We start from the raw sequence: 24,911 nt of genomic DNA, 5'->3' as shown, positions 1-24,911 counted from the left end.
TTTTTCCAAGTTTCTCCACGCAATACACATGAGACTGAATCACTGCTGACCCTTCTTATAACTTGTCTTGCAGAAAACATTTGTAAAAAGTAAAGGAGTACTTGTGGCACCTTAGAGGCTAACCAATTTATTTGAGCATGAGCTTTCGTGAGCTACAGCTCACATCATCGTATGCATACTGTTCCAATGAAGTGAGCTGTAGCTCACGAAAGCTCATGCTCAAATAAATTGGTTAGTCTCTAAGGTGCCACAAGTACTCCTTTTCTTTTTGCGAATACAGACTAACACGGCTGTTACTCTGAAAACATTTGTGTTATTTTGCTCCATGCCACGGCTGGACAAAGGGCCAAATTGCTGCCGTAAATTGTGGCATTTTGGATCAATCAGTGGAATGATCTCCTATTTTCATGAGAGATGTATCTAGAGAAGGGGAACCCCAAGAAGCAGTCTGCCTAAGCTTCCGGCCAGCTTTGCTGAGACCAGTGATTCTTTTGATTAACATCCACTGCAATATTCCCTTTTGCTTCACAAGCTTAAGAGCTCTGAGAGCAGCACGTTTCTAAGGCTTGATTCAGCCCCACTGAATTGAATGGGAGCTTTGCCGTCCATTTCAAGGAGAGCAGACCCAGGCCCCTATTGAGCATTGCTGCATAAGAAGTTTAATCCTTTAGCATTTAACCTAATAGTGTGTTGTATTTTGCTTGCAGGAAGGACACTATCATGATATATTTTTCTGGCCAGTCCAGAAAAGTCCCAAGGTGAGAAATTGATCTTCGAGTTGTGAGTATTTAAGGGAATTCTGATTCAAATAATAGTCATTTCTACCATGGACACTGGTGACTGCTGGCTCCAGAAATGGCAGGAGCAGATTTACCATTAAACAAACCGTGCGGTGGCACGGGGCCCCCAGTGACAGGGGGGCCCCAAAATGCAGAACAAATATCATAGAATCATAGAATATCAGGGTTGGAAGGGACCTCAGGAGGTCATCTAGTCCAATCCCCTGCTCAAAGCAGGACCAATCCCCAACTAATATCTGACAACCTGCCCCCGAGTCCCGGCCAGCAGTGCAGCAGGGCTCAGGCAGGCAGGCTGCCTGCATGCCGTGGCCGGTGGCCCCACACCGCTCCCGGAAGTGGCTGGCTGCTGGCACGTCTCTGCACGCCCCTGGTGGGGGAGACCCGCTGTTCCCTTCCCCTCAAGGGGCATGCAGAGACATGCCAGCAGCAGGGCTAAGGCGGCTCCCTGCCCTCTCTGCCTCCCTCCCTCCCTCTGCACCGCTTCGCTCCCAAAAGTGGCCAGCATATTCCTGTGGCCCCTGGGGGGAGTGTCTCTGCACGCTGCCCCCACCCCGAGCACCTCCCATTGGCCGGAAACTGCTTTGGGAGCTGTCCCGCCCAAGGTAAGCGCCACCCCCCTTACCCCTCTCCCGCATCCCAACCCTCTGCCCCAGCCCAGAGCCTGCACCCCACATCCAAACTTCCTCCCAGAGCCCCCCCCCCCCCCCGCACCCCAACCATCTGCCCCAATCAAGGTGCCTCACTTTATTTTCATTTTCTTCCCATTACTTATAATATAGGAGGAGGATGAAGAAAAAAAGAATGAAAAATGGGGGAGAGATCAGAGAGAATGTTCTTTTTCTTGGCTGGGTCCCGAGGGGGGGGACTGAAAATGAAGTTGTGCACAGGGCCCCACTACCTCTAAATCCACCACTGAGAAATGGGACATAATTCCCCTGCACCCCGTGCAGTCATTTACACCTGTGAAAAGGGAATGTAAAACTGTTAATCCAGAATGGTAGCATTTTGCATGGGAGTAAATGACAGTAGAGGTTGCAAGGCAATTCTGAATCCCGGCCATGTTGATTTTTTCTTTAGGGGGTGGGGGCATAAATAGGGTGCAACACGTCTTGCACCTTGCTTGGTTGCCTCTTTTCATGCCTCTGCGTATGCGTGGGGACAGCATGGATTTAGCCCTAGGTCAGTAAATACCAAGCGAAATATGAGTCCTTGTTTTTCTCTTAGAGATCAGTCTGAAAATGCCCCAGCTGGAAAGCAACCTTTCATCACATGCTGCGCTCTGTAGTTGAACGTTTTCATTTGCAACGAGCAATCCTTAGCCTCCTAACTCCCATGCAGCCGCACTGCGGCAACGCTGGGCCAGAGAACTGAATCCTGGAAAGAGACTCAAGCTACATCTACGCTGCAGCTGGGGTAGACATACGTGCATTAGCTTTGATCGCGCTAGCATCCTAAAAATAGCAATGTAGCCACGATGGTGTGGGTGGTGGGAGGCATGGGCTAAGTATAAGCCTATCTGAGACTCCAGGTATGCACTCAGAACGGCTAACCCGTCCTGCTGCCCATGCCACTGCAGCCATACTGCTGTTAACACGCTAACTCGATCAATGCTAGCACAAGTTCGCCTACCCAAGCTGGGAATTACACCCCCCGCTGCAGTGTAAATGTGCCCTCAGTGACTTCTTCCAACAAAGCTTTATTCCTTCCCTGTGCATACTGTATCCCACAGTGCAGCTGGAAAATATTCTCAACAGCGCAAATGTCTCATGATGGAGTTTCAAAGGCCGGTAAATATTTTGTTTCTTTGCAGATCACCAAATCTGAGGAGAAGGGAACATAAAAAGGAAAATGTTACTCAAATAAGAACTATGAAGTTACGGTAAAAGAAATATACTTAAAAAGTCTATGGGCGAATAGAGATCTTCCTGTGAGAGGTTGCATAGATGGGCAAAGTAACAGCCACCTTAGTCCTTAAAGGCAGAGGATATTCCTATTGAAAAATGGTTTGAAATAGGGCTGGATAAATGGTTAGGAATTAAAAGTATCCCAGCCTGTCCAAATGAGGGCCCCAGCAGACATGGTTTGACAATGTTCCATTGTGACATCACATGTTGTCGTGGGAAAGTTTGCATCACAATGTCACCGTGCCATGACACCAGCCCAGCAGAGCCTGCACTTGTGGCAGGAAAGGGCTGTGCGCACTGGGAAGCCACCGACTTTCTTCCCCTCGCCTCCATGTGATGATGGGAGATGGACTCTCAGAGCACTGTGGTCATCATGGCTGGCATAAAAAGATAAAGAGGAGAATGGATGGCATGTGTAAAGAAGGTAGCCTGGGGATTATATCTGCCCTTTCTCACAATACAAGAACAAGGGGACGTTCTATGAAATTGAATGGCAGCAAATTTTAACCTGATGAAAAGAAAGACTCTTTAACACAGCATACAATTAGCCTGTGGAATTCCCTGCCACTATCTATAACTGAGGGGACAAGAGCTTAGTAGGAGTAAAAATGGATTGGATAGTTATAAGGATAATGAGAGCATCCAGATTTACAACAGTAAGGATTTTTTTAAACAAGCTTTGCGCAGGGGAGAAAAACCCTCCTGCATCAGAGCAAAAGCCACCTTCTAACTGCAGGGGTTATGAAGAAAATTTCCCTAGGAGTTGGCTATTGCATAAAGACCTACTTCACAGTTTCTTGCTACTTTCTCTGTAGGAGCTGGTGCTGGCCACTATCAGAGACAGGGTACCACATTAGGTGGACCATGGGTCTGACCTGCCATGTTCATTCCTATTAAATCCAGCATGTTTCACCAGCACGAAATTCAGGGGGCAGCAGTGTTACAAAAATGACACTGATTGGCCAGCAGATGGCAAGCTCGACCTGGATCAGGAAGCCAAAACTGGAGTCCATGGCAGTAACAGACAGCACTTTATTCCAAGTGTCTTTGCTGGTTCCCTAGCACAGTTGTGTCATAGCACCACCCTGCTGTAAGTTAGACGGCTGGAAGTGAGTGTATCTGTGAATCTGGACTCCTGGGTTCTCTCACCTGCTTGGCAATTAACTCCCTGAGTGACTTTGGCAAAATCATTTACTTCCCTGTGCCTCTTTTTCCCCATTTGTAAACTGGGGATGATAAATCATAGCGGTGGGTGTGAGACAACGATATAATAACGTTTTCTCTCCTGTAGCACTTTGCCTTTAAAGATTCCCAAGTACTTTACAGAAGGATTATGACCACTTTATAGGGAGAAAAACAACTGATCTCCTTTCTCCCAGTCCTGTACCCCATCCACTGAGCCCCTCTGCCTGACTACACTATTCCAAATGTGAATTCCCTCTGGGTCGAGAGAGGGCTAATTCCTAGAAGGGCCCATGAAGGGAGTTGAAATCAGTTCCCAGTTCAGTTTGCTATTCTTGTCATTTAATCCAATCTTTCTGTTCTTAGAAATGTATTTAAATGTCCACGGGTTGACTGAGGCCCTCAGCTGAAAGATTGCACACAAGTCATATTAATGATGATGAGTCTGACCTCCTTTGTAAAACACTTTGAGATCTATGGATGAAAAGTTCTTGGTATTCTAATTGTTATTAAACATTAAATGCAGGGGGATTTATTGTTTTATTATTTTTTAAGAACAGTTGGAGATAGAGCTGGGTAAGTGGTTCAAATACAAAAATCCCAGCCTGCCTAAACCAATGACCCCAAGTCATTGTGAGCGAGCTCAGCAGACATGGGTTTACAGTGTTCTGTTGTGATGTCACGTTGTCGTGGGGAAGTTTGTATCACGATGTCATCATGCCATGACACTAGCTCAGCAGAGCTGCACTTGTGGCAGGAGAGGGCTAGGCGCGCACTGGGAAGCAGCCAGCCTGCTTCCCCTCACCTCCATATGGCGACGTGAGATGGACTCGCAGAGCATTAGGGTCACTGTGGCTGGTGTTGGATGATAAAGGTACACAGAATAATAGACGGCATAGAGAACATAGCTCAGGCACTTATGTTCACCCTCTCGTATTACAAGGACAAGGGGATAGTCAGTGAAGTTGAAAGAGAGAAAATTTAAAACTGATGAAAGGAAGTACTTTTTCTCAAAACTTACACATAGCCTTCTGCTCTGTGCCTCAGTTTCTCCATTTGTAAAATGGGAAGGATAATGATTACCCACATCACAGAGGGAATTGTGTGACTTTGTTATATAATAGTAGTTTGAACTCACGTAGCATTTTTCCTATGAGGATCTCAAAGACTTGTACAAAAGTATTCTCATTATGTAGAGGAACTGAGGCACAGAGAGGTCAAGTGACTTGCCCATGCTCACATAACTGTCAGAGGCAGAGCTAAGAATAAAACTCAACTCTCCTGACTCACAAGCCGGTAGCCGATCCCTCTGCCTGTTTATATTCATTCAAAAGGGGGAATTCTCGATGGATCTAGAGAGGGATGGATGCTAGAAGTGCCTGTTGACAGTTGATATCAGCCCCTTGTTCTGTCTCTGCTCAGCTCATTTAATTTCATCTTCCTGTTCATAGAAATATGTCTGAGTTTCCATGGGTTAATTGAGATCCTCAGAGAACAGGTTCCACACAAAGGCAAAGCAGCCATCGTATTAATCATTACATTCAGAGGGATTGTTTGTTGTTTTATTATTCTTTAAGACCAATTAGAAATGGAGGTGGGTGACTGATTAAAATATAAAAATCCCAGGCTGTCCAAACCCGTCGCCCCCAGTTACTGTGAGCTGGGCTCACCTGATGTGGTTTTACAATGGTCCATTGTGCTGTCATGTTGTCACGGGGAAGTTTGTATCACAATGTTGTCGTGCCATGCACTTGCCCAGCAGACCCTTCACTTGTGGCAGGAGAGGGCTGTGAGCACTGGGAAGCAGCCAGCCTGCTTCCCCTCACCTCCATGGGATGTTGGGCGTTGGAATCACAGAATCGGCTGGTATCAGGTGATAATGATACACAGGGTAATGAACAGTACAGAGAAGACATATCGGGGCACTTTGTCTATTCAATCCTATCTAGGGTCCTATCACTCATCACCGTAATATCTGAGTGTTGCTATCAGTCACTCTTTCTCATCATCGGTATTATTATAATTAAGTATTTATATTCTGGTAGCCCCCCAAAGCCCCAGTTAGGATCAGGGCCCCATGTGCTGGGCACCATAAACCTCCCTAGAAGAGACTATCCCTGCCAAGAAGGAATCACAGTCTAGAGGCCTAAACTGCTGCTGTGTCTGCTAAAAACAAAGATTATGTTCCAAAAACCATTTTGTTTTGATCAAAGAATCTAATTTGAGTTTTTCTACTGCTCCCTCCCTGTCAACGTGGCTTTTAAAGTAAACAGCTACCTCCTCTTTCCAAGGTCTCCTGCCTAGGATTCAGAAAGAGAAGTCACTTTTCTCCTAATATGGGAACACAGGCACGGAAAATGAAGTTGAAATGAAGCAAATTTAAACCGCATAAAAGCGAAGGCTTTTTCTCACAACCTACAGTTAGTGTTGCTCTGTGCCTCAGTTTCCCCCACTCGTAAAATGGGAATGATAATGCTTCCCTTCGTTGTAGGGAGGATGGTGAAACTTTGCTATGCAATAAAATTTTGCACTCCAATAGCACTTGTAAACAAAGGCTCTCAGAGCTCCTTACAAAGTCTTATCCTCATTTTACAACTAGAGAAACTGAGGCACAAGAGGAGTGAAGTGGCTTGCCCGAGGTCACCCAGACCCATCACTGGCAGAGCCGGGAACAGAATCCAGATCTGATGAGTCCCAGTCTGCTCCCCCATCCACTGGCCCTCTCTGCATTTATCCCAGATGTGAATTCTCCCTAAATCTCGAGAGGGATGCGAGAACTGTCAGCACTCTGATATCAGCCTCTTGCTCTGTCTGTCTCTTCGCTGCTCATTTACTCTAATCTTCCTCTCCGTAGATTACAGAACTGCAGCCTCAATTCACAACATGCAGGGGAGATTGCTGCTCTTCTCAGGGACTGCGCCCACTTCTTGGAAGTGGAGTAAGTACATCAGGAAAGATCCTGTTTCTTTCTAAGGGTCCCTTCTCATGTTGATCTTGCAGCAGGTGGGATGGGAGAGGGAGAAATCATGTCAAATCACCAACCTAGTCTGTGTTCCTCACCCCAGGGGGGGAAGGCTCGCCATGTTGAGCTGAGTTTAGGCATGCTGGGATTTTCGAAGAGATTCGGTGGGAGTTGGGTGCCTAAACCCCAGCTTCTGGCTCTGCGGGAATGTAACCAGAGACACCTATTTTAAAATAGCATTGTTGGCCACGCTCTGCTGGGGAGGCAAATGCATGTGCCAGGGCCCCCGGGGAACAGCGCTGCTCTGGAGTAGCTCTGGAAGGCATTTATAGAGTCAGAGAAGGATCCATTGTGATGGTCTGCTCTGACCACCTGTATAACATAGGCCATAGGATGTCCCTGCCTTAATTCCTGTTTGAACTAGAGCACGTCTGTTAGATGCTTGAGGAGACGCATGTCCCGGGACTCTTGGGCACAGAGGGCAGATATGCCTGTTGCACTGCCCTTATGCCCCTCCAAGGCCATCCACCTCTGCTATATGGTCTGGACAGGTAGGGCCATGGCCGCACTCTTTGCCCTCCCCCATTGCGGGGACTAGCAGCTACTGCCCCCCTCCCCCCTTTTTTTTGCACAGGCAGGGTCTGACTGTACAGATTTCATTGTAACCTGCTTGCAATAGGAAATTCAGGGAAATCTAATGTCTCTGGCAAGGTGATTCTCCAGCCCAGCTCAGCACCACAGATTTAGATTCGCCCCCAACCCCAGCTCTCCCATTGACTGGCTGGGATTAGGGTTAGAGGGTCTTTCTTACCCTGTGTTTTCCCCCTCCCATCAGGACTGCAGTCACCCATTGACGTGGTTCTTCTGTGGCTCGCATTCCCTCCCCAAATGCTTTAATGTAGGATTCTTGTTGGGGCTGGAGCACACACGGAAGCAATGTGAAGCAGAGAGTGGACTCACTGAGGGGAGAGCTTCCCCCGTGAGGTCGCTTCATGTAGGAACTAGAGCAGGGAGAACGTTTTTGTCCGAAACAATTTTTTGGGGGGGGGGGGAATGCAGGTTCGGAAACAGTGGGATATTTTGAGAATTCATGTGGTTTTTGCCAAATTGTTTTGGTTAAAAAAACAAACCTACAATTAAAAAAAAATCAAAACATTTTGTTTCAAAGTTTTCAAAACAAAACATTTTGAGTTCTAGGTTTGAAATGACTTGGTGTTTCAAAATGTCCTTTACTTTTATTTTTAAAAAAAACAGTCAAAATGGTTGAAATGAAATGTTTCCTTGAACCCAACCAGAACCGTTCTTTGAACTTTTCAATTTTCTGAAAATTAAAAAAAAAAAAAAAAGTTTTGGTTCGACCTGAAACGATTTTGTTTCAGGTTTTTGTTTTCGGAATTGCCAGTAAACAGAAAGATCCATTTGCACAGTTCTACTGGGGCCAAGCAGGGGAGTTAGGTGCAGGAGAGGAAAGAAGGCCAAGAAAGAAAAGCAACAAGAGGAGGAGCGTGGAGTAGGAGGATGAGATTCTGGTGTCATTTACATTGTTCAAAATGAACCTCTTTAATGGGAAAAATCCCTCAGTTTATCAGGTAACCAACTCGGTGATGAAGGCTGCAGAGAACTGGTGGAGAGTCTCCCCAAAGTACATATTTCCGAACGGTTGAAGTAAGTATTGCCTTACACCCTCCGAATTACCCTGTGATGAAGTTGATGGCTGTTGTACATAGAAGCTGACACCCACATAGGAGTATGGGTGGAATACTGAGTCAGGAGGAAGCCAATCAAGCCTCTCCTGGGGCTTGTCTACACTTGCAAGTTTTGGTGACAAAACTTGCAAGAGATGTACCCCCAAAACTTGTGAGACGTACCCCCATACAGAGGAGCAGCCAAAGGCCCAGGAACCTCTGAAATCTTAGGTAGCTCACATGCTTCTAACACTGCATTCAGAAGCGGAGTCTCATCCTTTCAGAATACAGAAGTTCAGCATCAAATGCCTTGTCCCCAAGAATACTGGGTCCAGCTGTTTTCATCCTGACCACTTAAAAAAATTAAATGTTAGAATGTGCATGGTGTTCCCCCCCCCCCAGCAGTGAGAGCAATGTTCATCATGTCCCTCTAATGACTTCCTTCGTGGTCTGTTATTGCACACATGCTTTTCAGTCAGTAATCATTTGCTTGTCTGGTTGTTTTCTTTCTCAGTGTCAGTAACAACCAGATATCTGTGGACGGTGTTTGCTGTCTGTTGAATGCCGTGAACACCTGCTTGAATGTGGTGGAGTTTGAAGCCAGGTATGCAAAGTCAGATCAGGAAATTGTGCTCAGCTGATCTATCTCATCTGTCTAACCTGTCTCATCTAAAGGCACTTGTATAGTCCCCTTTAGCCTATCTAGTTTATCTAGCGGTACTTATATGACCCTTGTGAGCACAGTATCTGAGTGCTTCACAATCTGTATTTATCCTTACAAGCACTGAAAATATGTGGCAGGGAATATTCTTGTATTGGCAGGACATGGACTAAATGACCATCCACTTCGAATTTCTGTAGTGCTGTGTATTCCTTCATAGCTAAAAGCGGTACCATTTAGCAGGAATAACCCTGCAGAATCAACAGCGGTTTTCAGGGTAAACTCCCATAACCCTTAGCAGAGAATCAGATACAGTAATCAGATTTCAGAGAGTCCGCATAAAACCCCTTTTTTGCCTCTTATACTATCAGTACCAGGGGATTTTAGACTAAACCCTGACTAAAATTCCCTACTGTAGACAAGACTCTGTGTTGTTAAGTGAGGTAACTTCAACAGGACCGTTTCCTTGATAGTGTTCCTGAACTACTCAATTGATATTGCATAATTAGACTCAAGTATAGTCATGTGAGATAGCTGGTTGTCTTGGGTAATATTTGAATTGACCTTGGAACTGCTGTCTTGGGTAATGTTTTAATTGACCTTTGAAGTGATGACTAAGTGATTTTGAGAAAACCCACGATATTATCAAGAGTAAATAAAATATAACTTAGTGACAGTCAGTGAACTGGGTGTGACATTGTTTGTCATCTCTTTCTTCCACAGCCTTCATCATCAGACTGCAATCCTGAAGTTTATAGCAGATAAAGAATTTCCTTCTACCCTTTCCAGGTACATCACATGGAAACAGACCCTTTGTTCTGTGTATCAGTCCGTGCTGATCACAAGTCAGAGCATGGCTGAAATGTTAATCCCCCCCGATCTGTTCCTTAAATGGTCCTGTTATTTACATGTTGGAATGAATCCAAACATATGATTTAGTTGATCATTAGGGTGCACTGTGTACCCTGACAGTGTCTCCCCTCTGCTGCCCAACTCACTGTAAATCTTGGTGCTTTCTCTTAGCATCCTACCCAGTTTACTTGCTCTCGCTCTCTTTCCCCACACCCTGATTATAATGTCTTACATCTCGACAGCACTTTTCATCCCACAGGACCCCAAGCATAGCAGACTATGCTAAAATAAAAAGTCATCAATGTAGCAATTGTTTAACACCACACAGCTGTGCTACACAACAGAAGGGCAGGTTGAATAGTTACAAAACCAGATTCACAGCTATGTTCACATAGAATGGCACCAAGTTCAGCTTACTGTAAATTCTGGGGTCATCATATGCATAACTCACAAGTCAAGCTGGTCAGAAAATGAGGTGTTTGGTCTCAGAAAGTTTGGGCAAAAAAAAAAAATTCAAAATATTTTGATTCTGAAATGCTGCCATTTGCCTCATGAGAGTTGTAGTTCGGGTGCCTTATGCTCCTGTTCGCTATAAGTTGGGCTTCCTGGTTGGACTACATCTCCCATGATGCACCAGGGTCTCCCCTTTTTAGTGAGGGGAGACAAGTGCATCATGGTAGTTGCCCATGTTGCATCATGGGAGATACAGTCCAACTGGAGAGCCCAGCTCCTAGAGAAAAATGGGAACAAAAGATACCTGAACTGCAACTCCCATGATGCACCACAGTGGCATTTTAGAATCAAAATATTTCAGTTTTGGGGTGTTCTGTTTTTGACCAAAAAATGGAAATTTCTCCATGCAAGACCGACATTTTTCACAAAAATCTTTGTTCAGTCAAAACCCATATTTCTGCCCAAAACCAGTTTGGATGGAAAAATTTCAAACAGCCCTTCTCACAAGTATTTGGTTAACCACTGGAAGGAAGAATAGGCTAGTGCTAGACAAGTGCAGGAAAATGAGCTGGTCAGAGACAAGCTCTTTGAGGTAGATCATGGTGGCAAATCCGTGGTGGCGTTACAAACAAGGGAAAGGAATGTATATTTCCCATAATTTGTCCTGCTTTTTGCGCTGGCTTCTTGTGGAGGTGAGTGCTCCCTGTGGACTGGTTACCTATGTACGACACCTGGAGTTCTTCTCTTCGCCTTGTCTTTTCAGAGAACAGTTCACGTTCAGATCTGATCATGTGTATTGTTACAGGGATACCTCTCGTAGTGGGGACCAGTCAGGTGGAGGTGAGAGCCAGAAGTCTGTGGTCTCAAGGAAAATAAGGTAGCTTGATGCTTTTCATGGGCGTTCAGAAATCTTTGGTGTCTGCAGCTGAGAAAACTATTTCTGATGCAAGTTCAAATGGTGAATAGCATTGACGAGGCTGTTGAAAGGAAGAGTCACGTCTCATCGTTTATCGTTATTATCTTGGTGTGGGGGTAAAGTCTAGGATGCACTGCAGTGGTGGCTCTGTGGTCAGTTCTTGTGCAGTCCTGCCAGAGCCCACTTTGATGTCTAGTTATGAGATCTCATTCACCAAACCAGCCTGTGGTTAGTATTTCAACCAGCGGGTCAGAGGTGGGAACTTGCTTTGCTGAGCTGGTCAGTTACTCTTGTTCTGGGACATGCATTGCAAGAAGATCCTGGACTCAAACCCAAGTCTGGATTTAATTCAGACTGTATAAACCTGTATAAGTCAGTGTGTGTTCGTATCTCTTGCAGGATGTCAAGAGGAAGGATGAGCATCTGGATATAGGTCTCAAGTAGCACTCATGATAGCTGGGTTCAAATCCCTGCCCTGCCACAGACTCCCTGTGTGACCTTGGACAAGTCACTTAGTTTTTCTGTGCCTTGGTTCCTGAGGGGGCCATTTAGGGATCTGGGGCAAAAATTGGGGATTGGTCCTGCTTTGAGCAGGGGGTTGGACTAGATGACCTCCTGAGGTCCCTTCCAACCCTGATATTATATGATCTGTAAGAGGAGGCTAATCATCCTTTATTTATCCCACCCTTTGTCTGTTTAAACGTAAAGCTCCTTGGGACAGTGAGGATCTCTTACCATGTGTATGCACTGGGATGTGAACAATGGGGTTCACAGGGGCAGTTTCAGTGAGGACCTCCATGTGCTATTGTAATACAAATAAATAATGATAAAGAAGAGCCAGCCTCATCTCTTAGCAAATGATAACACTCAGTGTCCATACAGCGCTTTTACCCATAACTTTCATACATGTATTATCCCCATTTTACAGATGGAGAAATGGAGGCACAAAACTGTGGTGTGACTTGGTCAAGGTCACACAGCTCAGAATAGCACCTCAGTCACCTGGCCCCCTGCCATATCCACTGGTCAGTGCTGGGCTGCTATGCAGGGTTGTATTCAGAGGGCTGAGTTGGAATTCAGTGTGGCTCTTGCTGATTTACCTTAATGTTTCCCAAGCAGAGCTCATTTTAAATCTGATTATGAAAGTCTCTTGCAGAACAACTCGCTCTTTCAGTCAGATGCAGTTTAACCCTCTGGGTTATGGCAACATTGCCAACTCTTATGATTTCATCATTAGTTTCATGGGTTTCTTGAAAACCCCCAGCTCCCGGATGTATGAAAAAGTACATTTCTAATCCTCATATTTGCAGAGAAAAGCTGGAAAATGTGACTGAGTATAAACAAAAGGCTCAAACACCAGAAGGCAATGAAAAGAACCTAAAAATTATTATTTTTTAAAATCTCATGATTTTTAAGCCTATCTCATGATTTGGGGTGCGGCGGGGGGTTGCTTTCTTTCTTAGGCTGACAGACAGTGGTTTCCCCCCCAGCGATCTGGATAAGTTGTGCAGTGTGTTGAAGAAATGTAGCAGCGTATCAGAGCTCGAGTGAGTCTTCTTATTTTTTAGTGCTAAATTGTATTTTTGTGATTTGTTGTTTTTAATAGATATTTTTAAACGTTGGGCCTTATTTATAGGCCCCGGGTAGTTGTTCAGAGATTCATAATTTTAAGGCCAGAAGAGTGGTGGTCTACTCTAACCTCCTGCACAACACAGGGGCAGAGAACTTTGCCCAGTAAGCTCTGCATCAAGCCCATTCACGTGTGTTTGAGCTGGAACGTTTCTATTAGAAAGACATCCAGTCTTGATTGAAACATGTGGAGTGATGGAGAATCCAGCACATGCCTGGAGCAAATTGTTCCGTTGGTTCATTTGCATGCCGGCAAAATGTGCCTCTCTTTTGCACATTCACGATAGGGTGTGGTGCTCACCTATAGATCGTCAACACGGCTTATCTAGGATTTTCAGCATAAAAACACAGATCTCTACCTTGTGAACAAAAGGGGTCATTCCATTCGCTAGCAGCGGGAGGTGGTTCTTGTTTTTGTGGTTGTAGACTTGCACAGATGTAGGATTTCAGAGATTCCTAGAGTTTACAGCCAGAAAGCACTGTTCTGATAATTTAACATGACCTCCTGTATAACACAGGTGAGAGATTTCACCCAGCGGTTCTTGCATTGAACCCAACAATGGGTGGTCAGACTATCTGTTAGTGACCACTTTCCGGAAGCATTCAAGCAATCAAGTTGCTTGGTCAAAAGCATGTACAAAGCCAGTTTGAATCCGGTGTGCTTCCGTGCTGATCTTGGAAGTGGAGCGTTTTATCTGATATGGGGCAGTGCTTGATGCAACTTTCCCCAGGCCTCTTGCCAGAGCCCCGAGGAATGAGTCAAGTGAGCATTGGTATGAAGCCTGCATATTTCCAGGGAAATGGCTGTCTGTACCACAGAGACTCCTTTAATTATGTTGCCTGAGGGACAGTGCCTGCATCAGAGGCAGTACGTTGTAATGGAGATTTCAACCCCCTCTGCTAGGCCAAATTCAGCATAGCAACACATTTAAATGGCTTTCCTGGTAGGAGAGAAGATGGGAACTGATGCCTTGCTACTGTTTAATGAAATACATATTTCCATGGGTGGCCTGGAGACTGAAGTCTTCTGTGTACTCACAGAACAGGTATAACGTTAATGGAAGCAGTGCAACCTTCCCAGCTAACTGCCCTGCCAGTGTGCCTCCCGCCTGGCCCAGGAAAGGGGCAAGGGGGGGGAGGGGGTTTCTCCAGTAGCGTGGCAAAACTTTTTTTTTTTCATCCAAAAAGTCATTTTGTCAACCCTGAAATGCTTTGTGGAAATGCATCTGTTTGGAGGGAAATTCAGGCCCAGGATGGAGTTGTTTTCTGGTGGCAGGGGGAAGAGAACAAGAGAGATCTAGACTAGCTTGCTAGTTAGGGCACTTGGCTGGGACATGGGAGAGCCAGGTTTGCAAGCCTGTTCCAACATGGGCCTTCCATACCCTAGGCAAGTGCCTTAACTGCCAAGCTGTTCTGGGATGAGTCTCGCTCGCTCTTTTTTTTTTTGGTCAACATTTCAAAAGGTCTCATTGTTCTTCAGCATCGTAATGAAAACTGATCTTGAAACCTCAGCATATGTTTTGCAAAACAGAAAAGTTGCATTGTCTGGGACTCGTTCATGGACTCATGCAGTGTCTGGGATTCATGCATTGTCTGGGACTCATTCATGGACTCATGCATTGTCTGGGATTCATGCATTGTCTGGGACTCATTCATGGACTCATGCATTGTCTGGGACTCATTCATGGACTCATGCAGTGTCTGGGATTCATGCATTGTCTGGGATTCATTCATGGACTCATGCTGTGTCTGGGATTAATGCATTGTCTGGGACTCATTCATGGACTCATGCATTGTCTGGGACCTTGGTTCCTCTGCTGAACCTGGTAACAGGAGGGCCAGTTTGAGATCCTCCTGATGGATGTGGCCGTCTGACCTCTGGGGATGAGAAGCACCAGCTCATTCCAGAGGCTACTGAACAGGCATCAGACGATGAGGCAGTTCTGAGCACGATTCTCCTCTCGCTCACCCAGGCGTAACTCGGTTGACTTCAGTGGACTTACTCCAGTCAGTGGGAGGAAACTTGACTGGATTCGAGTTAAAGTTGCAATGCTCCGGATCCCGTCAGTGGCCTTGCGCCCCCCCCCCCCCCCCCCAGGTTTTAGGCCTGAGGCCTGGGCTACGCTACAAAGTAGGGCTGACTTAAGTCACTGTGCGTCAACTTATTTGACAAAAAAGGCAAGGAGGAGACTGGATGAGCTAGCTGCTGCTTTGATTTGCATCCGAGGATGCCAGTGTTCTGCCCTTTGGGGACTGATATTAAGGGAACAGACCATTAATACTATAAAATCAGAGAATCACAGGACTGGAGGGGAGCTTGAGAGATCATCTAGCTCAGTCCGCTGCACTCATGGCAGGACTAAGTATTATCTAGACCATATTATTTTCTTCTTAATGAAAAAGAAATATCTTCCTTTAAATCCTAGTTTGTCAAATAACTCTCTGGGAGACCAGGGAGTCGGGAAGCTAGTTGGACTCCTTCCGGAGCTGAAGGCAGTGAGTTTCCTAAAGTAAGCGATCACTTGTCATTATGTAGTTTGTTTGAAATATTTGGCCTAATTCCCATCCTTGACTTACCTTGTGGATAGTTGTTTAAATCTGTGCAAAATAGGTGTAAAATGCCACCAAACCGGAATTTTCCACTCACACACAAGGGGAGAGGCATGTTTGACACCTAATTTGTGTAACACTCGCTTGGACTGAGTTACATTTGCACAAATGGAAATGTGGACAGGCGGTGCGAAGTGGCAGAGCATCAGGCCCTTAGGGTATGCCTACACTGCAGCTGCGAGTGTGTTTTTTAGCTCACCTAGACACACACACGCTAGCTTGAATGTGCTAAAAATAGCAATGCAGCCAGGGGTAGCGTGGGTGATGGCTTGTGGTAGCCGTCCGAGTATATAGCCAGTGGTCCAGCTGGGCTTGTACTCAAGGGGCTAGCCTGAGCTGCCTCCTGTGTGCTATCCCTGGCTACAGGTCGGTTTTTCTTGTCTGTCTAGCAAGGGTCTGTCTTCGCAAGCTGGGAAGCACGCTCCTGGCTGCAGTGAGACTGCCAGTTCCTCAGATCAAGGACCATTTCTGTTGTATCTTATGGCACTGTATAAATCATTAATGATAATGAGGATGGGGATTTAATCCTTTGAAAATAATGGTTTTATTCCATCTCTTCCTCTAGGCTGAGTGGCAATCAGATATCCTTGAGTGCTGTGTTTGGCTTAGCTCAGTGCTTATCGGCACTGGAACACATTAAATCAATAGACATCAGGTACGTTCGGGGCTCTTGTTGCTGTGTTTTCCCATCAGTGATGCTGTTTGAGACACGTGACCTTGGTTTGCAGTGCATGAAACGTGAGCACGTCTCTCCCGACTGCGTGTTCATGGTGTTCTCTTTTGGTTACAGCCTGGGAAACGCTCAGTCAGTTCATTTAATCTTCTGGGAAAGTGTCAGGTAAAGATCCTGTCCTCCTGTCTGTCTAAGCATATCCTGTGTGCCATCCCCATAGTATCTAGATGTCCACGTTGCAATAGGGTGGTTTCCATGCGGTGTCAAAATCAGGGGTCCTTTCGGCTCTGAATGCTGGCAGGGAATAGTGGAGGCAGGGAGCAGCTGGGTGGTGTGGATGGGGGTGGGCAGCCAGGAGTGTGCGGGGTGGGGTGGCAGGGTCCGCAGTGGGTGATAGGGATGGGAGTTCACTTTCTCCTGGGCAGCCACCTGACCAAAGGCTAACGGTGCTGGATGGATGTAAGCCATCCTAAAGGTCAGAGGAGTGGGGTGGCATGAGTCTTCGCTCCTGTGCACAATGGGCATGGGGAGGCTGGTGCGTGAGGCCACTGCACTGAGGCACGGAGCATCAGCTACCCATAAACAACACAGCATTTCGCACTCGGTGCAGTTGACATGGTATCAAAACCTCTGTCCCCAGGAACAGCCGTACCAGATCTGCAGGAAAGTTCCCGGCTCATCCACAACAGTTAGAGAACGACCATTGCTTTCGGTATGGCATCTTTCCATTCTGGCTCCTTTTCCCATTTAGAAATGTCAGAAGAGCCATGCGTGGGTCACGATCATTTGGGGAGTCCTTCATCTCCAAGTGTTTTTCCTCAACGGGTCTCTCCGTGCACTGCCTTGTTCTCATCCTAAAGAGAGATAGAGTGCCAGATTCTGCTTCCCATTGAAAGGGCTGCCTTGTGCCCCTCTGATTGGCCAGTCACAGCTCTCAGTGCATGGGCAGAGGTGGATAGAAAGGGTGGGGACCTAGCGGGCCCACAGCTGTTCCAAAACTAAGAGCATTCTTGGGGAGATCTTTCTAAATGATTTGCTTTAGGGGCCTCACCTTCCCAGCTCCTCCACCACTGGAATGAAGAGAGATCTGGGTGCCTGAAATACTTGTCTATAGAGCCACATCCTCAGCTGGTGTAAATTGACATGGCTCCACTGAAGTCAATGACATTTAATACCAACTGAGGATCTGGCCCATAGGGTATTATGCTATTCCTCCCCTCTACACACACACACAGAATCATAATTCAAATGGACTAGTCTGCTAAGAAAACAGTATCACGTGTTGTATAGAAAGTGTTTTGGCTTGATTGGAGCTGTTTCCCATGATCACTGAGATATACAGGGCCTGATTCCCCACTGCTTTGCTCTCATGGAGTGATTTATACCTGCCAAAGTGAGAATCAGAATTCTCTACTCACACTAGTGTTCTACCCACACTTCGTACAGGTGGAAATGACTGTTGAGTGTGAGGCAGCAGGGGATAAGGCCAGCTAAGGAGAAGGCCTTGGAAAGGCCCGTCTATAGGGAAAAGCAGATGCTTTCTCACAACACCATTCCCTCATTATGTAACCCTAACTCTCATTAAGGGAGCCCTGTGCAGCGAGAGAGCAATATATTCAGCCCTATTTCGAGGGAACCGAGAAGGCGTTTGACATTGGGAAAACAAGTTCTGATTCCCAAAGGAATTTTTATTGCCAAGTAGGCAGCTCCATTAAGTCTCTTCACAAAGTGGTATGATCACATGGGGCCAGATGCTCAGCTGTTGTGAATCAGCAGAGCTCCGCCAAAGTCAATTGAGCGACCCGCATTTACACCACCTGGGGATCTGGCCCAGAAGGTTTAGAACAGCAAAACCGTCACTCTGAATGCACTTGTGAAGTGAGCAAGGCAGTAGGTAGAAGGGCTGAGATTGGCTTTGAACCCCAGCCTAGCAGCTCGGCCTGAAAAGTGAAGCTTTAAGGTCTAGATGGAGTTTCCCATGTCATCCCTGCTGTAGAAGGTAAATCTGAGGATCCTGAGTATGCTGTTTGCTTCAGTCTTAGGGAATGCACCGTGAGTCCCAAGGACATGGACAGGCTCTGCCAGATCCTTGAAAAGTGCACAGGACTAACAGAACTTGAGTAAGTGCCGAGCATTGTGTAAGTGTGTCTATACGTCAGGCTGTCCTGTGCTCCTAGAAAATGAAATCCTCCAGTATAAAACCAACGGGCCAGATCTCCAGCTGGTGTGAATCAGCGTCACTCTATTTGCTTCATTGGAGCTATACCCATTTACAGCAGTTGATGTTCTGGCCCGGAGTAACTAGGCTTTGTGCAGATGGAGCACCTGGGGTGATGAAATCCATCCTCCCAACCCAGGGTCACCGAGCAGGACTGTGGAATGCCCTCCTCCTGCCAGAACTGCTCTTCCAGCCTATGGCTAGTTGTGTGGAGTGTTTGGGGCCTCTGTCTCCATGTAAATGCAAATCTTATGACTCATCCCCATTGCAGCCTTCAGCATGGAATCCCCTCCTAAGGCAGAAAATAATTGTCTGACTCTCCATCTGTGGTTCTTTCCCCCACCCTCACACACATGATCTCAGTGCCGTGTTAGGTCTTCAACTGGCTCTCTGCACCACAAGTGAATTTCATGCATATATTAATATACAAGTATCTACCCTCTGATATCCTGTACATGACCTCAGTGGAGTTACTCTGGTTTTACCCCAGTATATCTGAGAACAGAATTTGGCTTCCTGGAACTCTATGATTTGTGTGTAAATTCCCCAGGACATATGCAGTGCAGGCATACCCTTCTGTTCCCCTACCTATCCTAGATTCAGAGATGGTTACAGTCATTTAGAACTATTCTGATCTAGTTCTAGATAGTCTGGCCTCCTGTGTAGCACAGGCCAGAGACCCAGTGATCTCTGCATCAAACCCATAAAGATATTTGTAAAACTAATGATCTAGCTAGTGGTCTCTTATAACTTGTCCAGCCATTTTCATTTCTAAACAGTTTCCTTTGTTGTTCTTTACTTGATTGGAAGGGGTAACTCCCATATTCCAGTAAATGAAACTTAAACCTTTGAAGTAAAGGATTTCTGAGCCTAGTGTATATTTTTCAACAGGAATATAATGTTTTAATATCCTCTAACTGTGAAACTTGCAAATCATTTCTAACCTTGCAATGTGTTTTCTCCCTTGCTTTGCAGATTATCTAGAAATGCGCTGAGTGATCAAAGCATTGAAAGGCTGCTAATGTCCCTACCAAGTTTGCACGGTCTGAAGCTACTGAGGTAAAATTTGGGGCGGTTGTTTTGATGGATGTCATGAAATATTCATTTTGAAAGCTGTAATGCTGCGGTATATCCTACCAGCATTAATAAATCATTGACTCATTCTACATTAACATAGGAAGAAGCAAACCAAGTCCAGAAATAGTCAGAAACTCACTCACCCCAATTCCTCTCCTATTTCCACACCCAAACACAAACTAAACCTCTTTTAAGATACTGAGATGATTGCCACTCTTGGTTCTGGCTGCCACCAGATCCCCAAATCCCGAAACGCTACAAGAAAGATTGTTCTCATGTATACATCAGGAAACAAAAGTGCTGGAGGTTTCACACTTCTTTTTTTCATGATTTCCAGCCCCATTATTGCAGACTCAGGCCATGTTTACACTAAGCCTTGGCTGATATAGCTATGCTGGCAGAGCCCCCTAGTGCAGGGGTTCTCAGAACAACTTTTTTGGTGGCCTAAGAGTGTGGCCACCAACCCCCGCTTGTGGCCGCTCTGAAAATTTTTCCAAACCCAAGCCCCGCCGCCCTGGGCTGAAGCCCAGAGGTGGAGCCCAGGGCCTAAAGCCTAAAGCCTGCTGAGCACGCACACTGGCCCCATGTGTCTGCCGAGGTGCTGTCCGGAACCCCCAGGAGGCTGTGTGGTGCAGGCTGCTGATCGCCTGCGGTCGGTGCCAGCAAACACCAAGGCAGCCAGGAGCAACAGCTGGGCGCTGCAGGGAGGGACCACTGCTTCCCCGCCCCAGTCTCCACCCAGGAGGCTGTTGTGGACGCAGAAAAATCCCCTGGTGGCAGCCAAAATGGCCGCATTTGAGAAACGCTGCCCCAGTGCAGACACAATGAAAGCTGTCAGAAGAAGTTCTTCCCCCAGCATAAGTACACCACCTCCCCGAATGATATTAGGTAAGCTGACAGAAACACTCTTGTGTCGGCAGACTTGTGTTGGGGTTTTGTCGGGATAGCTATGACAGTTTGGGGAGTGCGGGGTATTTTTTTTCACGCTCCAGCAAAACTGTGCAGTGTAGACCGGACCTCATAAGTTTTGGCTTATTTGATAAGCTTTGGGGCTTGATCCAAAACCCATTGAGGTCGCTGGGAGTCTTTCCATTGGCTTTGGAGCAGGCCCCTGGTGCTTATCCAAAAAGAACACAAACTTTGAACCTTTTAGGGTTAGCCTAGCACAAAACGTCTAAGAGAAGAAACAAGGGCTATGAACTCCTGAATTCTGACCCAAACTTGGACACTGACTTGTGGTGTAGCATTGGAGATCAGTCACTTAGAAGTCACTTTCCAAGCGTATAGGTCGGCGTATCTGCAACCCATTTGCGCACAGAGCTGCTGCAGTTGTGTAGGTGTAAATGGCCACTCATCCATCTAAGGGATTTGCAAGTGCAATAAAAAAAAATCACACATGCAAACTAGGGAGCTGATTCACCACTGTGTTACTCTAGCTTTACATCAGTGAAGTTACAGCAGTATAAAACTGGAGCTGACGCAGTGGAGAATCTAGTTGTTCAAAGGCAAGCACAGTTTCATGCCTACAGCTTTGGAAACCAGGCCCTCTTGTGTCTGTGTGTGTTTGTGGAAGTGACCGTCAAGTCCTACATGTATGGAACCAACCTTCCTTGAAGATGAAGACTGATTTATTTTTGTCCTTCCAGTATTAAGAATAACAAGTTTTCACCAAATTGCACTCTCTTACTGGCCAACTCCCTCAACCTGTGTGAGCGAATCAGAGAAGTAGAAGTCAGGTAAGGAACTGAGACCTCCTCTCTCCCAAACAAATCAGCCATCATTGAATTCCAACCAGTGGAATTGAGAGCCTTGTCCTTTTTGAAGAATGTGGCTGTGGATGCAATGACTGGTTTTGCTTGTGTTTGCTACAGGTCAAGCGAAAATGCTTTTTTGCATTTAGCGGGGAGGATAGAAAGCCAAGAAACATCCTGCAGGTCGGGCCTTACATTATTTATTTATAAGTTTGCTTCTTTTGCATGCATTTAAAATGTTAGCATTTGTTGAAATCATGTTGAGTGAATCCACATTTGACTAAATAACAGCATGGATAAAATTTGCACCAGGTATTGTGTAATCCTTACTGATATTTTTAACATCGGGAATAAGAATTATTCTCACTCCTTGCATGGGCAGCACCACGTATCTGTGCATGTTGTGCAAAAGTCCAGGATCCAGTCTCATGAGAAGAAGGGGGTGTTTCTGGAACACCTTGTAATCTATCAGTTGGAGCAGGAGGCTAGTAGTCAGGACTCCTGGGTTCTCTCTGCAGCTCTGCAAGTGACTCATATGACCTTGGACAAGTCATTAGTAGCCAATTTTTCAAAAGTGGCCTCTCATTCTGGGTGCTCAGCTTGAAGAACCCTTGTGTGTGATGTTCAAAAGTGCCCGTAACTCCTGGTGAAATAATTGGAGCAGGAGGTACTTAGTACCTCTGAAAGCCAGGCTCAAGGTGTCTCAGAATGGACACCCAACAACCAGTGACCACCTTTGAAAATGTGGGTCTTACCCTCGCTGTTTCCTTGCCTGAAAGATGGGGCTAGTCATTACAGAGGTCTTGAGGCTTTATGGACATTGCAAAGATCTTTACAATCAATGGCAGGGCAACACAGTCTCGTTAATTAATGCAGGCATTGCCCATAGACTGCTGTACAGGCAAGCGACTGGGAATTTGTAGCTTTCAGTGCGGAGGCTAAGTCAGTGCAAGGCAGTTTCTCGGGATCTATTTCAAATGCTGTTTCTCACACGTCTGTCTTCAAACAGGCTAACTGACTGCAGCATCGGTCAGAACGAGGTTGAGGAACTCTGCCGAATCCTTGAACAATGTGGCCGTCTTGCAGAACTGGAGTAAGTGGGCTTTGAATTTCCACTGTGGCCTTAAAAGGAAGGTGAACAGAGCCAGTGAGAGAAAGCTGGGTGGATAGAGATAGGTGTCTCCATACACTCATGAGCCCTGTAGGCTCACTCTGTGTGTATATCCAGTATCTAACAGCATATAAACAAAGAGAGAAGTAAAAGGAACCCATAATGCTTACTGGGGGGAGTTGATCTGTTAGAGAAGAGGTGCCTCCCCCGGTAAGAGTCCATTATGTAACAGAGTCACGGTGGGTCACAACTAAACTGCATGTGTGTGTGGCCGCCAGCAGAAGCTGGCCATTTGGGTTCTAGGTCTGTTGTTTGCATTGCAAGAGGCGGGTAAGTGTAAAGAACTAGTAAACGGTCAGCAGCCAGTGTGGGATGTGATGTCCTAAAAACGACACTTTGCGTGAGGATTTTTTTCCCAAAACGACTGCTGGAGTCTGCCGTGTGTGGAAACGTAGGAGAGTGCGCCCGAGTTCATTGCTGGTGAAAGGTGCTGGGGCAGTCAGCCAGGAGACAGAACTCCTCAATATATTCTCAGAAAGGGAATGGCATAGGCAGGAGCCATGCAAGCTTTCCCTGCACTGCCTTCTCAGCGTGGCCTAACCCAGACCCGGAGGGCCCACTCACCTGGTCCAACCCATACTCCCTCCATCTGTGGGGATCTGTGGAGATCCCTGGTACACAGAATCCCCAGGAGACAGCTTGATCCCACCCAGTGGTCCCCAACCTTTCTGTGGGAATAGCACATGCACTATAAGGTGGGTAGAAAGTTGGCTAGATTGTCGGGCTCAATGGGGAGTGATCAATGGCTCCATGTCTAGTTGGCAGCCAGTTTCAAGTGGAGTGCCCCAGGGGTCGGTCCTGGGGCCAGTTTTGTTCAATATCTTCATAAATGATCTGGAGGATGGTGTGGATTGCACTCTCAGCAAATTTGCGGATGATACTAAACTAGGAGGAGTGGTAGATACGCTGGAGGGCAGGGATAGGATACAGAGTGACCTAGACAAATTGGAGGATTGGGCCAAAAGAAATCTGATGAGGTTCAATAAGGATAAGTGCAGCGTCCTGCACTTAGGACGGAAGAACCCAATGCACAGCTACAGACTAGGGACCGAATGGCTAGGCAGCAGTTCTGCAGAAAAGGACCTAGGGGTGACAGTGAACGAGAAGCTGGATATGAGTCAGCAGTGTGCCCTTGTTGCCAAGAAGGCCAATGGCATTTTGGGATGTATAAGTAGGGGCATAACGAGCAGATCGAGGGACGTGATCGTCCCCCTCTATTCGACATTGGTGAGGCCTCATCTGGAGTACTGTGTCCAGTTTTGGGCCCCACACTACAAGAAGGATGTGGATAAATTGGAGAGAGTCCAGCGAAGGGCAACAAAAATGATTAGGGGTCTGGAACACATGACTTATGAGGAGAGGCTGAGGGAACTGGGATTGTTTAGTCTGCAGAAGAGAAGAATGCGGGGGGATTTGATAGCTGCTTTCAACTACCTGAGAGGTGGTTCCAGAGAGGATGGTTCTAGACTATTCTCAGTGGTAGAAGAGGACAGGACAAGGAGTAATGGTCTCAAGTTGCAGTGGGGGAGGTTTAGGTTGGATATTAGGAAAAACTTTTTCACTAGGAGGGTGGTGAAACACTGAAATGCGTTACCTAGGGAGGTGGTAGAATCTCCTTCCTTAGAAGTTTTTAAGGTCAGGCTTGACAAAGCCCTGGCTGGGATGATTTAATTGGGGATTGGTCCTGCTTTGAGCAGGAGGTTGGACTAGATGACCTCCTGAGGTCCCTTCCAACCCTGATATTCTATGATTCTATCCCAGAAGACTGTGGTGGGCGCCAGACACCCCACCGCCGAAATGCAGCCGAGAAATGGCAACGCGTCTCAGCAGCATTTCAGCGGGCAGTTCTCCGGCGGCTGCGCTTGGCAGCGGCATTTCGGCAGCGCGGTGTCCTGTGGGTGCACACAACTGCCCCAGCGGGCACCATTGCACCAGCAGGCACCGTGCTGGGAACTCCTGGTCCCACCAAGGCTTCTGCTCTGGGCTAATATACATCACTGTCTTAGAGCCTGACCCACTGCTCATTGAAGTCACTGGGCGTCCTGCCATTGACTTCACTGGGCTTTGGATCCGGCCCTTACGGCCCAATCCTGCAAGGTGCTGAGCACCCTAAACTCCTACCGAAATCAGTGGGTCTGAATTAATGGATCAGACCCCGACTGGTAAAAGGACTTGAATAGTTTTGTTATCTCAGGGTTCTCACTGTGAAGCTAGGTTTGTGAGGTAGTTTTCTATGACAGTATCGTGTGTATAAAATCCCTTTGCTTTCCAATGCTCCAGTTGCCCAGAAGAACTGTAAACAAACTCAGCTTTTATTTGTTCAGCTGCACATGGCTAGCCAATGGCTACAGCTCTTGGTCCCTTCAA

The 24,911-nt window shown here is 46.5% G+C and overlaps 1 protein-coding gene across 5 annotated transcripts in view; it reads left to right on the top strand.

Moving 5' to 3' along the window:
- NLRC5 (NLR family CARD domain containing 5) overlaps positions 1–24,911 on the top strand; it is a 79,658-nt gene that overhangs the window by 24,974 nt on the left and 29,773 nt on the right. For all 5 annotated transcript variants that reach the window (XM_048816590.2, XM_048816592.2, XM_048816589.2 and 2 more), the window contains exons 10-26: positions 708–758; positions 2,611–2,679; positions 6,741–6,824; positions 8,430–8,513; positions 9,048–9,137; positions 9,918–9,983; positions 11,305–11,376; positions 12,879–12,962; positions 15,471–15,554; positions 16,220–16,309; positions 16,445–16,492; positions 16,968–17,039; positions 18,364–18,447; positions 19,521–19,604; positions 21,269–21,358; positions 21,494–21,556; positions 22,383–22,466. In XM_048816590.2, coding sequence (XP_048672547.2) covers positions 708–758; positions 2,611–2,679; positions 6,741–6,824; positions 8,430–8,513; positions 9,048–9,137; positions 9,918–9,983; positions 11,305–11,376; positions 12,879–12,962; positions 15,471–15,554; positions 16,220–16,309; positions 16,445–16,492; positions 16,968–17,039; positions 18,364–18,447; positions 19,521–19,604; positions 21,269–21,358; positions 21,494–21,556; positions 22,383–22,466 — 1,299 coding nt within the window. The remainder of the gene's footprint in view (positions 1–707; positions 759–2,610; positions 2,680–6,740; positions 6,825–8,429; positions 8,514–9,047; positions 9,138–9,917; positions 9,984–11,304; positions 11,377–12,878; positions 12,963–15,470; positions 15,555–16,219; positions 16,310–16,444; positions 16,493–16,967; positions 17,040–18,363; positions 18,448–19,520; positions 19,605–21,268; positions 21,359–21,493; positions 21,557–22,382; positions 22,467–24,911) is intronic.

Source organism: Caretta caretta, chromosome 12 (assembly GCF_965140235.1).
Source record: "Caretta caretta isolate rCarCar2 chromosome 12, rCarCar1.hap1, whole genome shotgun sequence".
NCBI lineage: Eukaryota > Metazoa > Chordata > Testudines > Cheloniidae > Caretta > Caretta caretta.
Note: the sequence above shows the minus strand (reverse complement) of the source record. Positions and strands in the feature narration are given on the sequence as shown.